General features: G+C 37.0%; 1 protein-coding gene across 3 annotated transcripts; it reads right to left on the bottom strand.

The window, feature by feature from the left end:
• Positions 1–3,808: 3,808 nt before the first annotated feature.
• Positions 3,809–12,103, bottom strand: LOC126619892 (polycomb group protein EMBRYONIC FLOWER 2-like). Of its 3 annotated transcripts, none has more exons than XM_050288316.1 (15): positions 11,929–12,097; positions 11,531–11,665; positions 11,014–11,069; positions 10,607–10,671; positions 9,895–9,947; positions 9,129–9,182; positions 8,996–9,055; positions 8,746–8,792; positions 8,507–8,640; positions 7,239–7,497; positions 6,925–6,973; positions 5,349–5,432; positions 4,725–4,804; positions 4,438–4,527; positions 3,809–4,172 (listed from the first exon to the last, which is right to left on the bottom strand). In XM_050288316.1, the coding sequence occupies exons 2-15, from the start codon at positions 11,654–11,656 to the stop codon at positions 4,037–4,039; spliced, it is 1,293 nt and encodes a 430-aa protein (XP_050144273.1). In that variant the 5' UTR covers positions 11,657–11,665; positions 11,929–12,097; the 3' UTR covers positions 3,809–4,036. The 3 variants fall into 3 exon arrangements, 2 of the variants coding, with proteins under 2 accessions (XP_050144273.1, XP_050144272.1); XM_050288315.1 differs by having other exon boundaries at positions 11,531–11,671; positions 11,929–12,096; XR_007622177.1 differs by lacking the exons at positions 3,809–4,172; positions 4,438–4,527 and adding an exon at positions 4,891–5,095 and having other exon boundaries at positions 4,767–4,804; positions 11,531–11,671; positions 11,929–12,103.
• Positions 12,104–22,698: the final 10,595 nt, after the last annotated feature.

Genomic DNA, 22,698 nt, shown 5'->3' with positions numbered 1-22,698 from the left:
GCAAATGGGAAAGGGGAACCTATTCTAGGGAAAGGAAAGATTAGATTGCTAAGTGAGCGTACTGATTCCACTGCTCTCTATGTACCTTCTTTTCCTTTTCAGCTCTTGTAAATAGGAAAAATCACAAAAACCTTAGACTGTCTTGGCATATTTTCCCCTCACAATGTTATGTTTCAGGACCGAGTTACTCAGAAGAAGATTGGTTAAGGGCTCTTCTTGAATGGACTCTACTATCTCTCAAAGGAGTCCAATTTTGTCAAAAAGCTCAGTGTCAACTTAAGTCAAGTTCAGGAACACCAACTCTGGCATCAACGCCTTGCCCATCCCTCAGAACATGTGATGGCCAAGTTGTTTCCCTTTTTTTGTAAAAACACAATGTGAAACTTGTGAAATGTCAAAAGCCACTAGACTTCCTTTTGTTTCCTCTAATTCTAGAACTAGTAAACTTTTTGAGCTTGTTCACTCTGATATTTGGGGTCCTTCTCATGTAGAATCATTTGATGGGTATAGATATTATGTTACATTTATTGATGACTATTCTAGAGTAACCTGGTTGTATCTTTTAAAACTTAAAAGTGATTTGTTTGATGCTTTTAAGGACTTTCACAACCTAATCACCAATCAATTTTCATCTAAGTTATATATGTTAAGATCAGATAATGGTACCGAGTACACTTCCAATAACATGAGTAATTACTTGAGCAATTATGGCATTTTGCATCAAACTAGCTGTGTTGGTACACCACAACAAAATGGTGTGGCAGAGAGAAATAATCAAGACTTATTGGAGAAGACTCGATCACTTATGATCCAAATGAATGTTCCTAAGAAATTTTGGTCTCAAGCCCTACTCACTGCCACGTACATCATTAATAGACTGCCAACTCGGGTGTTGAATACTAAATCTCCTTTTGAAGTCATGAAGGGCAGGCCTATAGACTTGTCTCACCTCAGGACCTTTGGTTGTACTTGTTATGTGCACATTCAAGCTCTCTATCGTGACAAACTCGACCCTCAAGCTGCCAAATGTGTGTTTATGGGATACGCCAGTTCTCAAAAGAGTTACAAAGTGTACAACCTTAACACGGGGAAGCTGGCAGTCTCTAGAGATGTGCGATTTGATGAATATTCACCTTATTTCCACAAAAGGTTGGAGAATAATGCTAATATGGAAGATCTTATGGACCTATTTCCACTACCTATTCCAGCAGAAATTCATGAAGTCACTCCTACTCATATCAACACTGATAATTCTCAACTCACTGAGAGTGTAATTGATGCAGTGCCAAGCTCCTCTAGACCATTAGAAGCTTAACCAAATCAGCAAGCTATAACTGCACTGAGAAGAAATCCTACACGAGATAGACATCCACCAGTGAGGTTACAAGACTATGTTACTTACACTGCAAGGCATCCTATCTCTGCAGCCATTTCTTATTACAGATTTTCATCTTCTCATACTTCTTTCCTTAACAAATTGTCCCACACTTTCAAACCAAGGAATTTTCATGAAGCCACATGCATGCCTGAGTGGCAAGATGCTATGACTAAAAAGTTTCAAGCTCTGAATGACAACCAGACATGGAGTGTGGTGGATCTTCCAAATGGCAAGAAGGTCGTGGGAAGTAGGTGGATATATAAGACCAAATTCAACTCCAATGGAAACGTTGAAATACACAAAGCACGGTTAGCAGCTCAAGGCTTTACTCAAACCTATGGCATTGACTATAAGGAGACCTTTGCTCCTGTTGCCAAAATGAACACAGTGGGGGTATTGTTGTCTGTGGCAGTCAATAATGCATGGCCCTTATTCCAAATGGATGTGAAGAATGCATTTCTTCATGGGGATCTTGAAGAAGAAGTGTACGTGAAGTTGCCTCCTGGTCATCCAAGAGAAAATGAACCCAACAAGGTCTGTAGACTTCACAAAGCCATTTATGGTCTCAAACAATCCCCTCAAGCTTGGTATTTGAAGCTTAGTTCAGTCCTTGAAGCTACAGGGTTCAAAAGGAGTCATGCTGACTCTTCTTTGTTTGTTCGAAGTAGTATTGCTGGCAAATTGGTTGTGCTTATATATGTTGACGACCTAATTATTACAGGTGACAATATAAGTGAAATCAAGACGCTTAAGCAGTCACTTCACCAAAAATTTGCCATTAAAGACTTAGGGCCCTTGAAATACTTTCTTGGAATTGAGGTAGCTACCTCTTCAAAGGGATTGTTCTTGAATCAAAGAAAGTATGTTCTCGATCTTCTAGATGAAGCTAACATGATGGAATGTAAACCAGCTCGGACACCCCTAGCTAGCAAACTTCAGTGGCATGAAAAGGGTGAACCTCTCTCGAACCCTAGTGTTTATCAGCGAATGGTTGGGAAACTTATTTATCTCACCATTACTAGACCTGATATCTCATATTCAGTTAGCCTAGCCAGTCAGCTCATGCACTCTCCTACTCTAGTTCACTGGGAAATCGTCAAGAGAATACTTCGATATCTCAAGGGCTCAGTAGGAAGGGGGATAATTATGAAGAACAATGGATCAAATCACATCTTGGCATACACAGATGCTGACTGGGTTGGAAATGCCCTTGATCGAAAATCCACAACATGTTTTTACACATTTGTTGGAGGGAACCTTGTCACTTGGAAGAGCAAGAAACAAACTGTTATTGCTCTATCTAGGGCCGAAGCTGAGTATAGGGCTATGGCAGCAACAGCCTGTGAACTCATATGGTTGAAAGGTCTTCTTTCCGAGCTCGGATTCACAAGCATGGCACCTATGTCCTTGTATTGTGATAACCAAGCTGCCATGCACATTGCCTCCAATCCAGTATTCCATGAAAGGACCAAACATATTGAAGTTGACTGCAATTATATTCGTGCTCAAGTTCAATCCAAGGTGATAGACACCGTGTTCACACGCAGCCATGATCAACTTGCTGATTTATTCACAAAAGCACTAGACTCTACTCAATTTCAGCGTTTGTTGTGCAAGCTTGGATTAATCAATCCCCTTGATCCAGCTTGAGGGAGTGTATTGAAACCGGTTTGTATGGATGGGTTGTATGTATGAGTTGTCATCCTCACCATAGCTTGTCATTCACCTTACATCAACCTTTCTCCATAGCTTGTCATGCACTAATCACTTTCCATAGCTTGTCATTCACCTTACATCAATCTTTCTTAGTTGCTTGTAAAAGCTTCTTTACTTGGAATTTAGTTTTTGCTTTTCCACTTGTTAGGGCAGATTTTAGGGATTGTGTTTGTGTAGTTATCCTACAATCTATTGTAGCTTTCTTTTGGCTCTCTATAAGAGTTGCCTTCACTCTCTTGTAATCTTCATAATGAAATATACAACAAATATTGAAACCAAAACTCAACGAAAACAAATACCTTTACATGCTTGTTGCTTAATAGTTTACAACACTTTCGAATACTCTTGTTTACTTAAATAACTCTCCTTCGTGATTGTGATCGAGCAGTATTGTGAAGAAAATCCTCATACTGATTTATTTTCAGTCTCTGTGGCTGCGCGTTCTGAGGATGAAAGATCTTGTCATTCCATTTCCATCCGCTGCAGAAGCGGTTGAAATGTGGACTGGTAAATTTGGAATTTCCTCTACGGGTTTGGAAGGAATTAATCTCGGCTGCAAAACAGTGATGTTTCCTGGGGCTACCAGCAGCCTACAGAAAAGATTGCATTCAAATGAATAGGGTGTTTCAACTTTGTTGGTACACAGCACACAGTCAAGGTTCATGAAAATGGCACTGGAAGAATCAAGCAAGGCGAACGACAGGGAAGACGATATCATATGTAACAAGGTCTTCATAACTAATTTAAAACAATGTATTCTACATCGAGAAGGTAACGGAGCCTCCTATGAAGAAATGTGATTAGTTACGTTTCTGGTCCAAACGTCGTTACAAAAATTTAAAAAGAAAAAGAAAACAATGGGAGAAAGAACATTAAATGAAGCATGATTAGCATCCTCCATCTCACTATGTACTATCTAGAGCCGAGTCATCGCCTTTCCTTTTAACTTCTTCTCATGGCATCTGATGATTCTGATCCCTTGTGTTTGTAATCGTCAAGAATGATATTGCAACTATTCATTACGCATGCATCAAGAAGACCGTGATTCCAAAGTTTGATCATGAATAACCTCCAACACCTGAGTTAATGAGCATTTGATAAATTTCACGCAATTATCCAACGAATGACATCAATTAGTACCACAAAGATAAAAGTTGGAAAATGCCACTGACTAAAAATTACGTTTAAAAAGTTATATGCACGAAATAGCCATCCTCCAAATATTACTCAACCCCTTTGATTCAGTGCTTCTACCTTTGAAAAGTTCGATTATCTTGGGAATTATGTTTTATTAACTGTACCATTAATTATGGAATTAGGGAAAACTAATGCAATAGCGGTACCAGAAAAGATCTGGAGAGGAGTTTAGCTCCGGTGCATGAAGTCTTGAGAATGCCTCGCATGCCCAGGCAACATGACCATCTGCTAGCACACTGCCACATTGAAAATGCATCTTTGTCATTACAGGAAATCCCAACAAACTTATGTGAAGTTAAAGATGCCACCATTTTTTCACATCAACTTGACATACAATACAGAAGGAGAAGTAACAGGATAGTAGAACAAGAATAACAGAGAACTATAAAGTTTGAACAATATCAGAAAGCCGAAAGCAGCAAGAGATGACTACCTTTGCTTTCGGACGAATGAGTTCCAGAGATGCATAAGATGCTTTTCATCTTTGGTAACATCTACAAAATCATCAAGCATCTGCAACATAACAATGTACTATTAGATTTTCAGTTCTTACAATAATATTGTTAGACCCAAAACCAATTAGATACGAGTAGAGAGACCTTAATCTTATGTTTGTAATGCTAGCTTTATTAGTGCATCCGATGCGTGATTATTATTTCCTTAACAGGCCCCTTCAAATGTTGAGCATACGACGTAGAGCACGTGTTGTAAAATTGAACCAAGCACATTGATTTTTACTGTATTTTCAGCAATGTAATTGTTGGAGCATCCAACCCAAAACCAATTGCCTATGGGAGGAAAGGCCTAAGTTTTCAGATAATGTGATCAAACGTTTAGAATACTTGAGAACGGATCTTTCTATTCTTAGCAAGTCGGGTAATTAAAACACCCAGTTTCAAACAAAAACTAGGGATGGCCAAGCAAACTAGATCCAATTATTCATAATTGAGCCAAGAAAGAACTAAACTGCAGTCACCGCAAGTAGAATTTTTTTTCTTGTGCAACATGAATCAATGTACAATAAGCAAATCCAATCTAGAAGAATCGTTGAGCATACCCTCCGATCATCAAGGTCTGCAATGTCATCATCAAGCTCATCTTCGCTATCCCGTTCTGATAATACTTGCTCTAACTCCATGGGCTTCATATAGAAAGAAAAATTCATACAGAACAACCTTATAATAATATAGATTTCTTGCACAGCATAAATTTCTAATTGCAACTAGAACTGTATATCAATGTAGAATAAGTATATATTGTTGTTGATGAATCAGCTCTTAGGAATCTATTCAAGATAACTGCATATAAGAAGTAATCACATCTTCGTTTAAATATTCAAAGATTTATTTCTGAAACACAATTAGTTAGGCAAATGCATAAAATGAAATGCAATGAAGCTGTCAGAAAGATTGGGTATTTCACTTTTCCAAGAAGCTATCTAAACACCAGCAGTTACAATAAACTGTGTTTTTTAAAAACTATGGCAGAATGTGCAAGACAATAAAAATTCACAGCCAGAGCATATAAAGTAATCCATGTTTGCTATCTAAAGGCTCAATCACTAACGTTATATTGAAGAGGTCTGATGCAGGACAGTAAAAATAGATAGGAATATTGAAGAGAACCGGACTCACTCTGGCCTTTAGCTTCACATCAAAGGTGTATTAGAATCAGTCCAATAGAGAATTTAAAAAAAAATTCCAGCAACACACCGGCCTACAGCCTCACACTGAAGGTGACTTGGAATCACTCCAAGGTTGTTGTGCCTCACACACAAGCAGGAATCCAGAATTTCTTTTCACTTAACACTTCTTTAAAGCATACAAAGTAGCCCCTTTATAGGCTAACCGGTCCATGAATCTGGAAAGATCGACATTAATATACTCAGGAATTCTTAAGACTAATCTATGACACGTAATACATTAAAATTGTGACGTAGAGAGACTCAAACATAAAGAACTTGCAGACTAATCTGCATTTATTACATAAGTAGGTAGAAAGACTACTTTACTGAATTTTTAACTTGGCTCCTCCATCAAGGTCCCTTGCACATAATTCTCTCTCCAAAAGCCTTCACCATAATTTAACAATGGGTCCCTCTCAGTTACACCATAACTACAACTCAGTTTGGTCACTTATTATAGAAAATACAACCACTTTTGCATAACTGCACTACGACAGTAGTGCTAATTCCCGGGGGCTAAACAACGCTGCAAATTCAGTCTTTGAAAGCACAAAACCCACAAAAACCACTTCTCAACACCAAAAAAGAATTACATGCAAAAGGGGTACATGCTAATTACTGAATAGAATGCATTTATAAATAAAGATGGAAATCCATCAGCTCACAAACCATAAGCAAACTAAGTATATAAACAAAAACAGGAAATATAATGACAAAAATACTGTCCAATTGTTTAAAAGAAGGATTATTACAGTTCACGTATATCTAAGTTTCGCAATGGATAAAGAAACAAACAGTTTAAGTTTCAAACTGTTGCAAAATAAAAGATTTGAGTTGACAGCAGCTTGTGGTGTGCAAGAAATAAAAGAAAAATTAAGCCTACAAAAAATGCAAATTGATGGAGAAACAAAATTTGGAACTGCTATCGGGTTTAAAAATCAATAACTACCTGAACTCTATGAGAGTGAAAGAACTGTCGTTTCTGCAGGAGCATACGGCTGACAAACAAAAATTAAAGAACTGTGAGAATTATCAAAATAAATTCACAGCCTCAATTATGGACACTTCAAAAAAGGATACCAATTTCAAAAACGGCAGACACAAGTCTCTGCTTTTGATACTCTAAAAATGCATCCTAAAGTGAAGTCCACAGACTGATAGTAATAACAATGAGAAGAACAAAAATCAAGTAATGATTATAAGGAAAATCAACGGAAGCTTCTGGAAAACAATGGAGAGAAACCATAACACAGGTTGACGTACTTTCTTGGCTCTGAACGCTCTGCAGTTAACTTCCTTATTTTAGTTGGTGGTGCATAATCACTTCCAGATAGCAATTTAACACAATCAATGTCCGGAGATGATTGAGCAATGGAAATTGTAGCACCATGACTGTTGGAACTTGAGGTAGCACATTCTATACATTCTACAGAACTAGGATGATCATGACCACAGTTTTCATGTTTACGCCTTCCATTTTGGAAATCTTTTCCACCAGGGAGCAGATTGGGAGCCTTCACACCTTTACAGGATAGAATATCCAGGAAATACGGTTAAATCTCCGTCTTCACAACAAAGGCATATAAGAAGAGAGATAATTGAGTAAGAAAAATCATTGAATCTTCATTTGAAACCCCAAGACAAAAAATTTAAAACAGTCACATCTGTAAATTGTGCTGCACAATCACTTTTTTTTTTTTTTAAATAATTACTGTATTTAGACGTTTTATTTAAATACCACTTTTGGTCCAAAGGAAGCTATTATTAAACTAAGCATGGCTTGGATTTAAAAGTAACTACATTCAACCCGATTAACACTCAATCATAATATCAGACTCTCAACTAAATGTGAGCTGGGATTTGTCATCCAACAGTCACTATTATCTAACTTAAATTGAACTTGGTGGAACAGTGAATAGTCAAATCAAAGTATGTAACTGAACTTGTTAAACCAATAAACAAGCGGTTAGTTAAAATACTAACTTCAAACCAATTCCATATGTTATATGTAAGAGATCTTAAACTAATAAATTGTTATATTGATCGCAAAGACAGGCATTGACAAGAATATCCAATAGAGTTACTATGTACCTCAAAAGAAGTCAAAAAAATTAGAAATGGGCAAACCAACTTGACCAGCTATTTCGTAGGTAAAAAGGGAACTTTGTAAAGAAAATAGGATGAAAGAAATGCCATAATACAATGCTGGAGTTGTGGACAACTTTAAGACATGCATCATGAGCCTCATATTATTATATAGAGACCTTCTTAAGCCTTAGCTCAGTCGTGATCAAAAGAAGGGCAGAAACACTCTAAACCACTACCCAAAAGAAAAGAGGATAAAATTTTATAAAAAACTAAAATTTCTCTAAAGCAATCTTGATAGAGAGGTACTCTGAATGAGCCTAGGGTGATACATCTCTGCACATTAACAGGATATGATGGAACCTGTCATCTCTTTGTATTGAGTCTCTTTTCTTTTTCACTACCTGAAAATGATCAATCCAACGGAGTACGAAAGCAAAACTTACCATCACCATTCTCCATATGTGCCTCGTGTGCCCCTCCATTGGCAAGCCTAGGTGAGTCTAACTCCAAGAATTGTATGTTAACGTGGTTTTCAAGTTGACCATGGTTCTTTGGCCTACGTTTTCTCGACCTTGAACTGCAAAAAAAGTTATTTCACCTACTCAACTCTCTGAATTCTTCTAAGAGAACAAATAGGCTATTAACCAGTAGCTTTAAGTTGTACCAAGAGATTTAAACCGACCAGAAGAAGAATGTTTGAAGTTGTGGAACTACTCCATCTGCTACAGTCTGTATACAAAAAATGTAACTGGATATGATTGGGGCATATAACTTGTTCATGCATGCTGAAAAAAAAAATTAAAAGGAAACATAAGCCAGTACTGGAGTGCCTATGAGTTGCTTTTGTTCAACGTATGAACCCTAATGGCAACAAATATTTTGAACTCGCACAAAAAAGATCTGCACTACTTCAGGATGAAAACAATTCTGACCTCGGATCTCAATAGTTCAACTTTCACAGAAACGTTGACTGCCTGATACTCTCCAGTTACCTACACAATAAATGTTTCTTCAACAACCTCTTCAGAATAAGCAGAAAGTGACAAGATCTACTCAATCACCAACCCAAAACTCAAAGTTGAATAAGTCATGTGAAGAGCACAAGTGATAACGCAGACCCTACAAGAAAAAATGAAGGTCCACTTCAGCAACAAGCTAAATTAGTATATAGTAGTAAAGCAAATAAAATATTAAAACTAAAAACAAACAAAAAAAGCATGGAAATAGGCCACTTAACAGAAGAACAATAACTTTCAATATTATGGTTCAATAAATAAATTAGATTCTCAGGAGAGAAATATATGCATTATGAATAAAAAACTGAAACTCTAGCCAACACAAGTGGGTATGCTGACATCATATCACAAATAATTCAGCCTCAAGTGTCAAATATATCTCTAAATTATAAACAACTATCGATTCTATTTTACAATGGAACACTGAAAAGAAAGTATAAAATATTGAAGAATTAAAGGTTAAGCTTCTCAGGAATAAACAAATCCGCACCATGTGTGCACACTGGAATATGTATGAAAAATTAATCATTAATATGGACATAACTAAGAGTTTCATACTAGATCAGTATTTCCTACGATATTGTATATCAAAGCATTTATGTTTAGAGTATTTCCACCCAATCTTTCTGCAGATACTGAAAATACTTTATAGGTTTTATGCGAACTTTAAAATACAAGATAAGGTATTCCGAATGGGAAGTAATTCTCCTTTCTGTCCCTTACTAAGGAAAACTTGGTTTTTACTACAATTTATGCTAATTTATATCAAACATAAATGGGACAACATAGAAAGCAATATCCATACTGGTTCATACCTTGAAGCTTGCACACTGCATCAAGCAAAAGGGACAGGAGAAGTCCTCAGTAACTGAATGTTCAAAAACAAAAAGTACACATAACAGTTAGGGTTTCAGTAACTGAATGTTCAACAATAAAAGCTTCATTGCTGATAAAAATGAAGTTCAAATAGACAAAAACATGATTCACCAGAAATTTATTAGTAGTTGTCTAAATGTTAATCCTCATAAGTGGAAAAACCAAATCACATATATTTTTCTTAAGAGTGCATGCTACCATGCAGCCAACGAAGCCATTTTAAATAAGAAACTAAATAATACATTTACTCTGACAGAGGGAAAAATATAAAGAGAGAAACAGTATCCCAGAACACCCATTTCCCTCTTTAATAAAGCTTTACACCATAAATCGTCAAGAATCAAGGATCACCATCATGCTAGGTAGGGTTCAATGAGTTAAAAGATAGGGATGGGGCCATGGGAAACGGAATCAATAAAAAGAAGAAATTTGAGAGTAAACCCAACATAAGGACAGGAAAAACAAAGTACTAAATAAATCTAGAGACATCAGAAACAATAACAAACTTGTGGAAATTTGTTTTCTATTGGGATAAAAGGGGTTTTGGATAATTACTTAACAAGTATGGTTGATACTTCAGATACAAATAACCGTTGTAACTATAGTAATAGAAAATAATTACACTTCAGAGGACAAAGAAATTGATGATACCTTCAGTCTTTCGTAACATATTGTTGTAGTCCCTGTAGTTGAATATTACAACCCCAGCCCTGGACCTAGAAAAATAACATGCAGAAAAATATATTAATTGCCCTCTTAAAGTAAGCAACATAATGTCTTCTTGAAGTCCTCGCATAAAAAAATACTGTACTTGAGAGAGAGAGAGAGAGTGTGTGTGTGTGTGTGCGCCTCGACAAACTAAGAGACTCAATAAAACGGAATGATTTAAGGTGAACTACCCCATATCGAAACTCTACATCAGTAGTCTTCAAAGAATTAAAACTTTCATCTTGAAAATAAAATCATTCAGGGCAATGGAAATACGAACTATATAAAAAAAATAATACATAAACATACTTCCATATGTCTGACTGTGTACTTAAAGATAGAATTGGTACCTCTTTCTACGCCTTGCTTGGATTTTATAACGCAAACATCTGCGAAGAAATAAAGGCTACAACATAGAAAGGGATTGATGAGAATACAGAAACATAGATTGTACCTTTTTATAAAGAGTTCACCAAGACCTCATAACAACCCACACATATGGCATACGAAGCGCACAGCACAGAGCACAGAGCTCAGCATTAAATGAGTAATACAAGTGGAAATAACCACATTGGATTAACATTCCTTTTGTTCTTCTAACCATAGTACACAAAAATATGCCAAAACACCGAACGGGTCCACGTTTGTAGTAATGTTTTCATCAAACTATTAATATTGCTAATGAGGATCATTACAAATTTACAAGTGCAATCACATTTGAATGTGCATTCCTGATTAAACTTTGACAACCACGACCTTTATCGAGTGGAATACCATACACGCGCAATTCTGACTGAAAATTAACATTTGACACAATTATACAAAAAAAGTAGAGCTAGAACAAAATGCATGAGAGTGTGAACAAACATTGTGTAGAGCACGAGGGCGGAGAATGTTGTAGAGCTCAACTGGCTTGCAATATATCAATAGACTCTCGTCGATAGCAACCGCCTCCTCTACCGGCACATGTGCACAAGAATTCTGACGGCACATCTTATATACCTACGGCTACGGCAAACAATACAATCAAAACAAACAGCAAAAAAATCAGAATTCGGGTTTTCGGTCTTCACAGAGATCTGATACACAATGAAATTTGAACTATAACCTTGATTTAATTTTAGTTAATTGAAATAAAGCTATAAAATTATCAAGAAAAATACCAGTTCAACACAGAGAGCAAACCTTATTTAGTTAAAGGAAGAGAAAATAGGTTGCAGCGAGGGAACGATTAGCTTTGTTAAACAGAGACAAAGGAGGCTCACCGGTTAGAAGGTTGCGCCGGAAAATTGGCCGGAGAAGAGAGAGTTTTAAGCTCTTCGCTTCCAGAACGCAGGCGAGGAGCGGGGGAGCTGGGCCCGTAATCCTTAGAATCCTTTTTCTTTTTTTTTTTTTTTTTTTTTTCTAACTTTCTTCGGCTTGTAAGTCGTTGGGTCAGGAAACGGGAAATTGCACAAAGTTGGACTTTTTCGTTTTGGTTGAAATATTTGATTGTCTCGGTAAAGACAGAGATTTAAAAAAATAAATAATAATAATAATAATAGTATGTTTGGGTTCCTTTTTTTTATTTTTTATTTTAATGATAAAGAATACATACAATGCTAAGAATATGATGCATGTTAAGGGTCTCGATAAAAATTTTGTCGGGAGTTTCAATCTGTTATAAACCAAGTTACAAGATGAAGCTGTAATCCTCAAATAAAGAATCTAAGATAATATCTTTGGGTTCTTCAAACCATATCACATAATTGGTTACAAGCAAATTGCCAAAACAAATAGGGTTAATTATACAAATATCTCATGAGTTTTATTCTATTTTCACAAAACTCCCTCACGTTTGGTAAGTAATACTTACACCCTTCAGAGTTTTAATTCACTTTTTCAAATACCTCTTTTGTTGAATATTTAGTCTATAAAAAAAAAATTCACTCTTATAATTAATTACTTAACAAAATAAAATAAAAATTATCAATAAATAAAAAAGAAATCAAATAAAAAATTATACAAAACATTACAAATAAAAAAGGAATGATAAATCCTATTGGAATCCAAATATATCTTATGTTTGTTTTTCCACTGCTGCCACTTAACATGCACTCGACCCGACCCACAAACTCATTTCCCTCATTTCTAGCAACCCCTCCCGATCTTCTTCTTCTTCATCGTTGAACAATCCCAAAACTTTGAACAAAAGAGATGGTGTGTCAACAAGAATATTTTCTATGAAGTATGAAATTTAGATAAATAGAGCGAAACAGATAGTGATGTTGATAAGAAAATTTCATAACGAAAGAGCAGTGATGTCGTTAATGGCATTGCAAAACAGGAACGGAGAACTGTATTTAGGTTTAGTTGTAAACTTGTAGCCATATCATTCATTATTAATTCTCAGCAAATAAAATCTTTGTGAAGCTTAATAAATAGGGAGTTTTAACGAAAAGCCCGCAGTAATGTTCATCTTAACGAAAAACCACATTTTTACACTAAAAAGTCAAACATGGTACTATTCACTTTACCCGTTATTTTGTCCTTATGATTAAAACTCAAAGTTTTCAAACATTTTTCATTAGTTTTCCTTATTCATCCAATTGAATTGATTTTATATGTTCATGACCTCCCCCACCCCAGCTCAAGACTAGACCGTCGAGGAGTGTTAGGTTGGATTGAGATGGTTGAGGGCGAGAGGAAGATTCGTTTGGTGGGAGCAATACTTTTTCATTCCATAGGGTTTTTTTATTTTTATTTTTGTTAAAAAAATTTAAATTATGGAAGTTTTTATTTCTCAAGTAATTAATTATAGGGATAAATACGTCATTAAGGAGTAATGTGAAAGCAAATTAGAATCTTATAGGGTGTTAGTGTTACTTATTAGACGTGAGAGAGCTTTATGATAACATAATAAACCTCAGGAGATCTTACTGTAATTAACGGACAAGTATAATATTCATTGATACAATGAATGAATACATAGAAATTGGAGGAATGATGCAGTTAAATGGGCTTCGATAGAAAATTTACCAAGGATTTCAACTCAGTCGAAAGGAAAAAGAATGTCCCGTGTCACACCCAAAAACCATGTGGAATGACTAAATTGATGGATTGAGTTGGGTAGAAAACAAACTCAATAAACTGTACATAAGTACTGAACATGTAAATTTACAAAGTTAAGATGCAAGTTATTCCTAAAATCCTTCACCACTAGAGATACAAAACCCCCTAGCTTTACACCACATCTTGGAGTAAGCTTTACAAGTAGCACTTCCAAAGAGTTAAAAAAAAAATACACTAGGCTCTAACACTACACATTACAAATAAAGCAACATGCAGTCTGCAAAATCCAAATAGATGTGCTTCGATAAGCTCTTTAAGACAGCTAGGGGATATCACTACCTTTATACCTTCACTTAAGTTCTGAAATGATAAAATAGGGCGAGCTTCATAAGCTCAGTAGGTACAACAAAATGATTCATTTCAATCAAGATTCTAACAAGGCATGCATTTAGAATGACAGAAATATAGTTTACATTCAAAGATACACAGTAATACATCCCATAGGGATAACATAGGTTCAAAGTATTTTCACTTCTCAAAACGTTATTTCAGTACTTTCCCTTCTTGGTTAGTTCACAACACTATATTCATGAGCTTTAATCACCAGTTATGACCACCATCACGGATTAAGGTCACCGAGTTAGCCATCCTGATCAAGTTTGGGGTCTTCCACCCTAGGGAGACACAATCCCTACTTATTGAAATCCTTGGAACTAACTTAACACTACTACAATATTAGCTTTAGGTGCCGAATGATGGTGGCGGTTTAATAAGTCATTATGTCGGATAAAAGATATCTAACACATCATTCAATTAGTGTCGGATAACAATGAAATCCTGTCGGTTATATCCGACATAAATTCTTGATGGATGTTTAGTGTCGGATGCAACCGCCATAAAATTATTATAACTGCCAATATTTTTGAATTTTTTTATAAATATTTTTAACATATTCCGACAGTTTTTAAGTTAATGGTGGCGGTTATAACCGACAGAAATTGACTATTTTATTATTTTAGTTTCTGGTGGTTATTATTTTAGTATTATGACGGTTATAACTTATAAACGACAGAAATTGACTGTTTTATTATTTTAAAATATTATATTGATTAAAAATAAATAAATAAACACATGGTTTAAATATATTTTTTTTTTCACTAATGGCCCTGTCGGATATAACCGACACGAACAAAGCAAAATTTTGGACGGGTGCCAGAATAATCTCAAAATGTTTTTTTTTTTCACTCATGGTCTCGTTACCTAATCTTAATGTTTTTTTTTTTTTTGCGATTTTTTTACACGTGCTATCTCGGAGTATATACAAACATATTGGATCATTGAAACTAATTTCATAGAATGCATGTCCTATCAAATTGATAGATTAAACAAACACATAAGAGTTAATGTTATACTTCCATTAAGTATAAAATAAGATTTATCCACTAGTGTAAATATTTTAAATTGAAGATCGAATTCATTCATTGCATTCTTATAGGGTCGAAAAGTGTAGCTGTAAAAAATCATCAAAATCGGAGCTAAAATAACCGTTAAATTGTGATTTTTCGTTTATAACCATCGAAAACTTTTGTTCTGTTACCTAATCTCTGAATGTTTGTTTTTTGCGATTTTTTACTTATGCGATCTCAGAGTGTGTACAAACAAGTTTAACGGTTGGATTGTTGAAAAACGTTTCGTAGAATGCGTATCGCATCAAAACGGTGGATTAAACAAACACTTAGAGTTAAATGTTATACTTCCCCATCAAGTGTAAAATAAGATTTTGTGGTATCCACTAGTGTAAATATTTTAAATTGAAGATCAAATTCGTTCAATGCATTCTTATAAGGTCGAGGAGTGTAGCTGTAAAAAATCATAAAATCGGAGCTAAAATAACCATTAAATTGTGATTTAAATCGGAGCTAAAATAACCGTTAAATTGTGATTTTTCGTTTATAACCATCGAAAACTTTTGTTCTGTTACCTAATATCTGAATGTTTGTTTTTTGCGATTTTTTACTTATGCGATCTTAGAGTGTGTACAAACAAGTTTAACGGTTGGATTGTTGAAAAACGTTTCGTAGAATGCGTATCGCATCAAAACGGTGGATTAAACAAACACTTAGAGTTAAATGTTATACTTCCCCATCAAGTGTAAAATAAGATTTTGTGGTATCCACTAGTGTAAATATTTTAAATTGAAGATCAAATTCGTTCAATGCATTCTTATAAGGTCGAGGAGTGTAGCTGTAAAAAATCATCAAAATCGGAGCTAAAATAACCATTAAATTGTGATTTTTCGTTTATAACCGTCGAAAACTTTTATTCTGTTACCTAATTTCTGAATGTTTTTTTTTGTGATTTTTTACGTATGCAATCTCGAAGTGTGTACAAACAAGTTTGACGGTTAGGTCATTGAAAAAAGTTTCGTAGAATGTATATCGAGTCAAAACGATAGATTAAATAAACACTTAAGAGTTAATGTTATACTTCTATTAAGTATAAAATAATATTTTGTGGTATCCACATGTGTAAATATTTTAAATTGAAGATCAAATTTATTTATTGCATTCTTATTGACACACCCCGACCTAAATCGAGGCATGTTGGCCGGTCACGTAAGGGTGACGTAGCCATGTGCACAGTGCGGAAGCAATATTAATATAAGAAATGCGAATGAACAAAAAACCAAACCAACTAGAGCACTAGATAAGATAAGGTGCAAGGGCGTTATTAAGTGTGATTGCACAACCAGAGCATAAGTAGCCTAAGTGCAGTCCAGCAGGACTAATACTAATTATAAAACACCCAAAGGTGATCCTACATTGGTGATAATCTGTCAGAACCTCCATCAAATCCTCGTAAGCCACCAACAATCACTCCTACCTAAAACCTAGAGGGGCACAAAACAGAAAGTGTGAGTGGGCAAAAACAAAGTTTTCCAAAACTATTTCAACATTAAAGATAGTAACCCATCGCTGTAAAACTTGTATAATTTCCTAGAAAATAGAATATATATACATATCTCAAAACCATGCTCAGAATAGTAATATTCAAAAGTATGCCATGCCAAATATCTCAAAATAACTGAATAAGTAACTCAGGGGAATTGACTCATGAGAATAACATATCAGCCGGATTCACCTAAAGTGGCTTGTACGGCTAAATCTATAGCTCAACAAGTTGTGAACACGGAAAATTCCTGAAACGAAAGAGACAAGAACAACGTGCACAAACAAATATTTGTATTTGATGATTTTGGGTTACAATCTCTCTCTATTTTGATCCTCTGATTCGATCTCCGTAAGATGTTGATTTATGGATGTTTCGTTGATCCAAGGGCCGTCGAGGCTTGATTTTGGATGAACTGTTAGAAGTTTCTTCAAGGCGCCGTGGGCTTGATCTTTGAAGGTGGATTTGAGCGAATCTTCAAGGAGCCGTTGGGGCTTGATCTTGAGGATGAGTGTTTCTTCAAGGGCCGTTGAGGCTTGATCTTGAATAACGGTGATGAGCGAATCTTCAAGAGCTTTTGGGCTTGATCTTGAAGAACAGTGATGAACGAATCTTCAAGGGCTTTTGGGCTTGATCTTGAAGGTGGATTTGATCCAAGGGCCGTCGGGGCTTGATCTTGGAAGAACAATGAACGAAGAACGAAGAACACTCTCTTCAAGGGCCGTCGGGGCTTGATCTTGAATTGGTGGATGATTGTTGATCCAAAGGGTCGTTGGGGCTTGATCTTATGATGAACAATGAACGAAGAACGAAGAGCGAAGAGAGCTTTCTTGATTCTTCGGGAACCTGGATGCTTGAGAGCTTCGGAGTTTCAGAGCTTCAGAGCTTCAAGAATTTTGCCTAATGATTTTGGTCCCCTCAAATGAATGAATTAGCCTTCTATTTATAGAAATTTCCAAGGCCTAATTTTGAATATAATATTCCAGATGAAATAAGTCGTTTATGCCAAGTGTTGACACGTATCCTGTTTGATGACTTTTCCAACTTATTTCGATTTTTTGTTTATACACACGCTACGTGTAAAATTTATGTAATACATGAGCGTTGAAACTTTGATTCATCTGTCAACATTTATTTACCGAAATTTCGATGTCTACAAACGCCCCCACTTCAAGGCGCATTGTATACATGTGCTTGTCGCGTGTAAGAGATGCGTTTTGAAGTCCCTTAATGTAGATGTCGATCCAAGGGCCGTCGAGGCTTGATCTTGAATTGGGCTGGAGATTTCTTCAAGAGCCGTTGAGGCTTGATCTTGAATTGGACTTGAGATTTCTTCAAGGGCCGTTGAGGCTTGATCTTGAATTGGGCTTGAGATTTCTTCAAGGGCCGTTGAGGCTTGTTCTTGAACTTTGTTTGAAATTTCTTCAAGGGCCGTCGAGGCTTGATCTTGAAGGTTGAAATTGGACCACAAGGAACTTCATGTGGTAGATGATCTTTGGCTTTGGTAGTGGATGAATCGGCACGTATTTGTTTTTGCGCTTTGTTGACTTTCCACAGCTTTGATCTTGAATTTGGTTGGAGGATTTTCTGGATTCCTCCAATTGTTGACTTTTCACAGCTTATTCTTGAACTGGATTTGATTCAAGAGTGGTAGACACTTGATCTTGAATCGAACTTGTGATTTCCTTAAAGGCCGTCGAGGCTTGATCTTGAATTTGGCTGGAAGCTTCTTCAAGGGCTGTTAAGGCTTAATTCTTGAAGGTTGACTCGAACGCATGGCAAGCAGGCACGAGGTGAAGGTGACGACTTGTTGCTTTGTTCAATCTTTCTAATTCGCACCTGAGCAGTTTGGTCAACGGTATGATCTGCAAGATTGATGGGCTCTTCTTCCAGTTGGTGACTTGATCTTTAAGGATTTGATTCAAAGGTGGTGGATCGGCACGTGCAGCCCACAACGCCTCGTAAGTCGACCCAAGAATTTGAGGGTCAAAACGAGTTCGCCGTCTAGAGTGATTGCAACCCTGATGATATGAGATACTTTTGATTTTGAAGAAGTAACGGATGAATCAGCACGTGCTTTGTTGTACTTGTCTCCACATGTTTCAAGGTATCATTTTCATTTCCTTTATCTGTTCCTCAGGCAGATGCTCTGTTCCTCAGGCAGATGTGGCATCTTCTCGAGTTCCTCATCTCAGACTCCTTCTGCGGAGTTGACCGTGCAGGCTGCATTCTTCTCTGCTTGTTTCTTCTGCACGTTGTCTCCACGTGCTGCAAGGTATCATTTTCACTTGCCTTATCTGTTCTTCAGGCAGATGTGGCAACTTCTTTGGAAGTACAGCAGCAGTGGGAGACGAGTACTCGATAGTAGTGCTAAGTAGGCAATCAGGGAAGGGTTCCAAGCAGTCGGTTCCTTACCCGAGTTTGAGTGGAGGTTCCGGCATATTGTTTTCTTTATCCTTGTCTTTGTAGGTAAGAACAAGGACAAAGGAAAGGACAGGGAAAAAGCATGATATGAGATACTCTTGCTTTCTACCCTGGTGATATGGGATGCTTTTGCTTTGGAGTCATTTGCTTGCAGATGTACCCCAAGGAATAAGGAACACTGAGTGACTTGAAAGGCTTTGTTGGGAAAGCATTTTTGGAGATGAAGAAAGGTTATGTATGTCTGCCTTGCTATGGAGGGTGAAGGTGGACAGTTATAGGAAGTTCTTTAATACCTATAGAGGCACTATTCTTTCACTCGTGTCGGCAACCATTGCGTGATTGATCAGTATGGCTTCACGTGCTTTCTTCTTTATCAGAAATCTTCAACAAATTGTCCGTAATTTCGGCCAAGCTGAGTGTGCATGTGACAGGTGTTGACAAGGCTGAAAAAGACTGGCGCCTCTTCGATATCTGGGATCAGCGCTTCGACAAATTACCCGTGATTTCCGCAAAGCTGAGTTTGCGTGTGATGAGTGCTGACGCGTCTGGAAAAGCAAGATGCCTCTCCGATTTATGAGCTTGTCTCTTCGATTTTTTGAATTGGCCTCTTCGATTTCTGAGCTCCGTCAAGTGCAGAGGTTGCATGTGACAAGTGCGGACAAGTCTGGAAATGAAGATTAGCCCGTGGTTTCCGAGCAAGCCCAGCTTTTGAGAAAGCTAGCACCTCTTCGATTTTTTGAATTGGCTTCTTCGAATTCTGAGCTCGCCTCTTCGATCTCTGAAATCCCGTTGAGTGCTGATTTTTATAGAGGCACGCAGTTCGTTTCAAAGCACACTTGAATTTTTGCTTGTAGAAACTCCCTTCTTGCACTTATAAGATTTTGATTCGTCCAACCTCTTCTTTCTTCAACACCTTTGAAAATGTCTGGACCCTCCGACCGTCGTTTTGATTTGAACCTTGGTGAAGAGGCAGTCCCGCCTTCTCCAGATAACATATGGCGCCCATCTTTCATATCCCCTACTGGTCCTCTTACCGTTGGGGATTCGGTGATGAAGAATGATATGACCGCTGCGGTGGTGGCCAGGAACCTTGTTACTCCCAAAGATAACAGATTGCTTTCCAAACGGTCTGATGAGTTGGCTGTTAAGGATTCTCTGGCTCATAGTGTGCAGTGTGCAGGTTCTGTGTCTAATATGGCCCAACGCCTATTTGCTCGAACCCGTCAAGTTGAATCTTTGGCGGCTGAAGTGATGAGTCTCAAACAGGAGATTAGAGGGCTCAAGCATGAGAATAAACAGTTGCACAGGCTTGCACATAACTATGCTACAAACATGAAGAGGAAAATCGACCAGATGCAAGAATCTGATGGTCAAATTTTACTTGATCATCAGAGGTTTGTGGGTTTGTTCCAACAACATTTGCCTTCGTCTTCTAGGGCTGTACCACGTAATGAAGCTCCAAATGATCAACCTTCGGTGCCTCCTCCTCCTGGGGTTCTGCCTAGTACTGAGGCTCTGAATAACCACTCTCTTGTGCCTCTCCGATCTGGGGCTCCGCCGAGTACTGAGGCGCCACCTGATCAATGAAGGCTTTTGTTTGTTTGCACTTTTTTTTTTGGCATGTAAATATTCCCTCTGTAATTTTCTAGAAAAATCAATAAAATGGACTTTATTTCTCTCAATGCATTTGTTTTTTCTTTTTTTTCTTTTTTTTTGGCTATATACATACATATATTATGTACGTGTATATATATATATATATATGTATGTATATTTTTTCACGTGGATTGATCCACCATTCCAAAACCATTTCCCTTTCTTTTGCATGGTGCTAGCCACCAAGAATCCACCTTTTTTTTCTTTCTTTTTTTATTATTATTTTTATTTTATTTTATTATTATTTTATATATATATTTTTTTTTTGTCTGCTTTCACATGGTGCTGATCCACCATTCCCCTTTTCTTTTCTTTTTTCACGTGGTGCCAGATGAACACGGAAAATTCCTGAAACGAAAGAGACAAGAACAACGTGTATAAATAAATATTTGTATTTGATGATTTTGGGTTACAATCTCTCTCTATTTTGATCATCTGATTCGATCTCCGTAAGGTGTTGATTTTGTGGATGTTTCGTTGATCCAAGTGCCGTCGAGGCTTGATTTTGGATGAACTGTTAGAAGTTTCTTCAAGGCGCCGTGGGCTTGATCTTTGAAGGTGGATTTGAGCGAATCTTCAAGGAGCCGTTGGGGCTTGATCTTGAGGATGAATGTTTCTTCAAGGGCCATTGAGGCTTGATCTTAAATAACGGTGATGAGCGGATCTTCAAGAGCTTTTGGGCTTGATCTTGAAGAACAATGATGAACGGATCTTCAAGGGCTTTTGGGCTTGATCTTGAAGGTGGATTTGATCCAAAGGCCGTCGGGGCTTGATCTTGGAAGAACGATGAACGAAGAACAAAGAACACTCTCTTCAAGGGCCGTCGGGGATTGATCTTGAATCGGTGGATGATTGTTGATCCAAAGGGTCGTTGGGGCTTGATCTTATGATGAACGATGAACGAAGAACGAAGAGCGAAGAGAGCTTTCTTGATTCTTCGGGAACCTGGATGCTTGAGAGCTTCGGAGTTTCAGAGCTTCAGAGCTTCAAGAATTTTGCCTAATGATTTTGGTCCCCTCAAATGAATGAATTAGCCTTCTATTTATAGAAATTTCCAAGGCCTAATTTTGAATATAATATTCCAGATGAAATAAGTTGTTTCTGCCAGGTGTTGACACGTGTCTTGTTTGATGACTTTTCCAACTTATTTCGATTTTTTGTTTACACACACGCTACGTGTAAAATTTATGTAATACATGAGCGTTGAAACTTTGATTCATCGATCAACATTTATTTACCGAAATTTCGATGTCTACACAAGTATGCCTACACACGAGTCGGTACCACCTAAAGTGGTATGTATGACAAGACTAGGTGTAAATAAATACGCTCTAGTACTACGATATCGTGAAGATTGTGCGAATAATCGTGGATCACCTACGAGTCGGAACCACTTATAGTGGTCTATACGACAAGACTGTGCACCTAACTTGGATCCAAGGTGAGCGTATGGTGTGGGAGGTGAATATCACGTGAAGGACTGTGTCATAACCACAGACGAGAGCACTAACACCATGGTGCGAGTTTATGAGCTCTCAACACATTTCACATAATCATCAATTCACATAAACAATCTATAACTCACCTACTACTTACCTAAGCGTCCACAACGTCAAATCACATTTATGCATACCATACAAATTCATAGTTTAAGCATAAATCAATAGGCATGGCATTTCAAAACATAATTTCATTTAAACACATTTTCTAGAAAAAAGACCAAGTATACAAGTATATATTGAAAACCAAAAGCCCACTCACTGATATGTGGAAGGGTCGTAGCCCCCGAGTCTCGCTTGATTACGCTCGTCTTCTGGATAGGTCTCACCTATATGCGAAACAACTATATAAACATTATTTTAAAGCATATAACCAAAACTAGGTAATAACTTCTCATACATTGCTCAATTGGGGTGTTTGAATACACCAACGTGATCTACTCAACCTCACAAACA

Source organism: Malus sylvestris, chromosome 4 (genome assembly GCF_916048215.2).
Source record: "Malus sylvestris chromosome 4, drMalSylv7.2, whole genome shotgun sequence".
NCBI lineage: Eukaryota > Viridiplantae > Streptophyta > Magnoliopsida > Rosales > Rosaceae > Malus > Malus sylvestris.
This window is presented reverse-complemented; position numbering and strand designations above follow the sequence as displayed.

Excerpts from the sequence above, each read along its gene's own strand:
- LOC126619892 (XM_050288316.1), bottom strand. The coding sequence starts at position 11,656 with ATGTGCCGTCAGAATTCTTGTGCACATGTGCCGGTAGAGGAGGCGGTT. Across the intron at positions 7,498-8,506 it reads ACATATGGAGAATGGTGATG|GTGTGAAGGCTCCCAATCTG; the intron begins GTAAGTTTTGCT and ends TATCCTGTAAAG. Across the intron at positions 6,974-7,238 it reads GAGCGTTCAGAGCCAAGAAA|CCGTATGCTCCTGCAGAAAC; the intron begins GTACGTCAACCT and ends TTTGTTTGTCAG.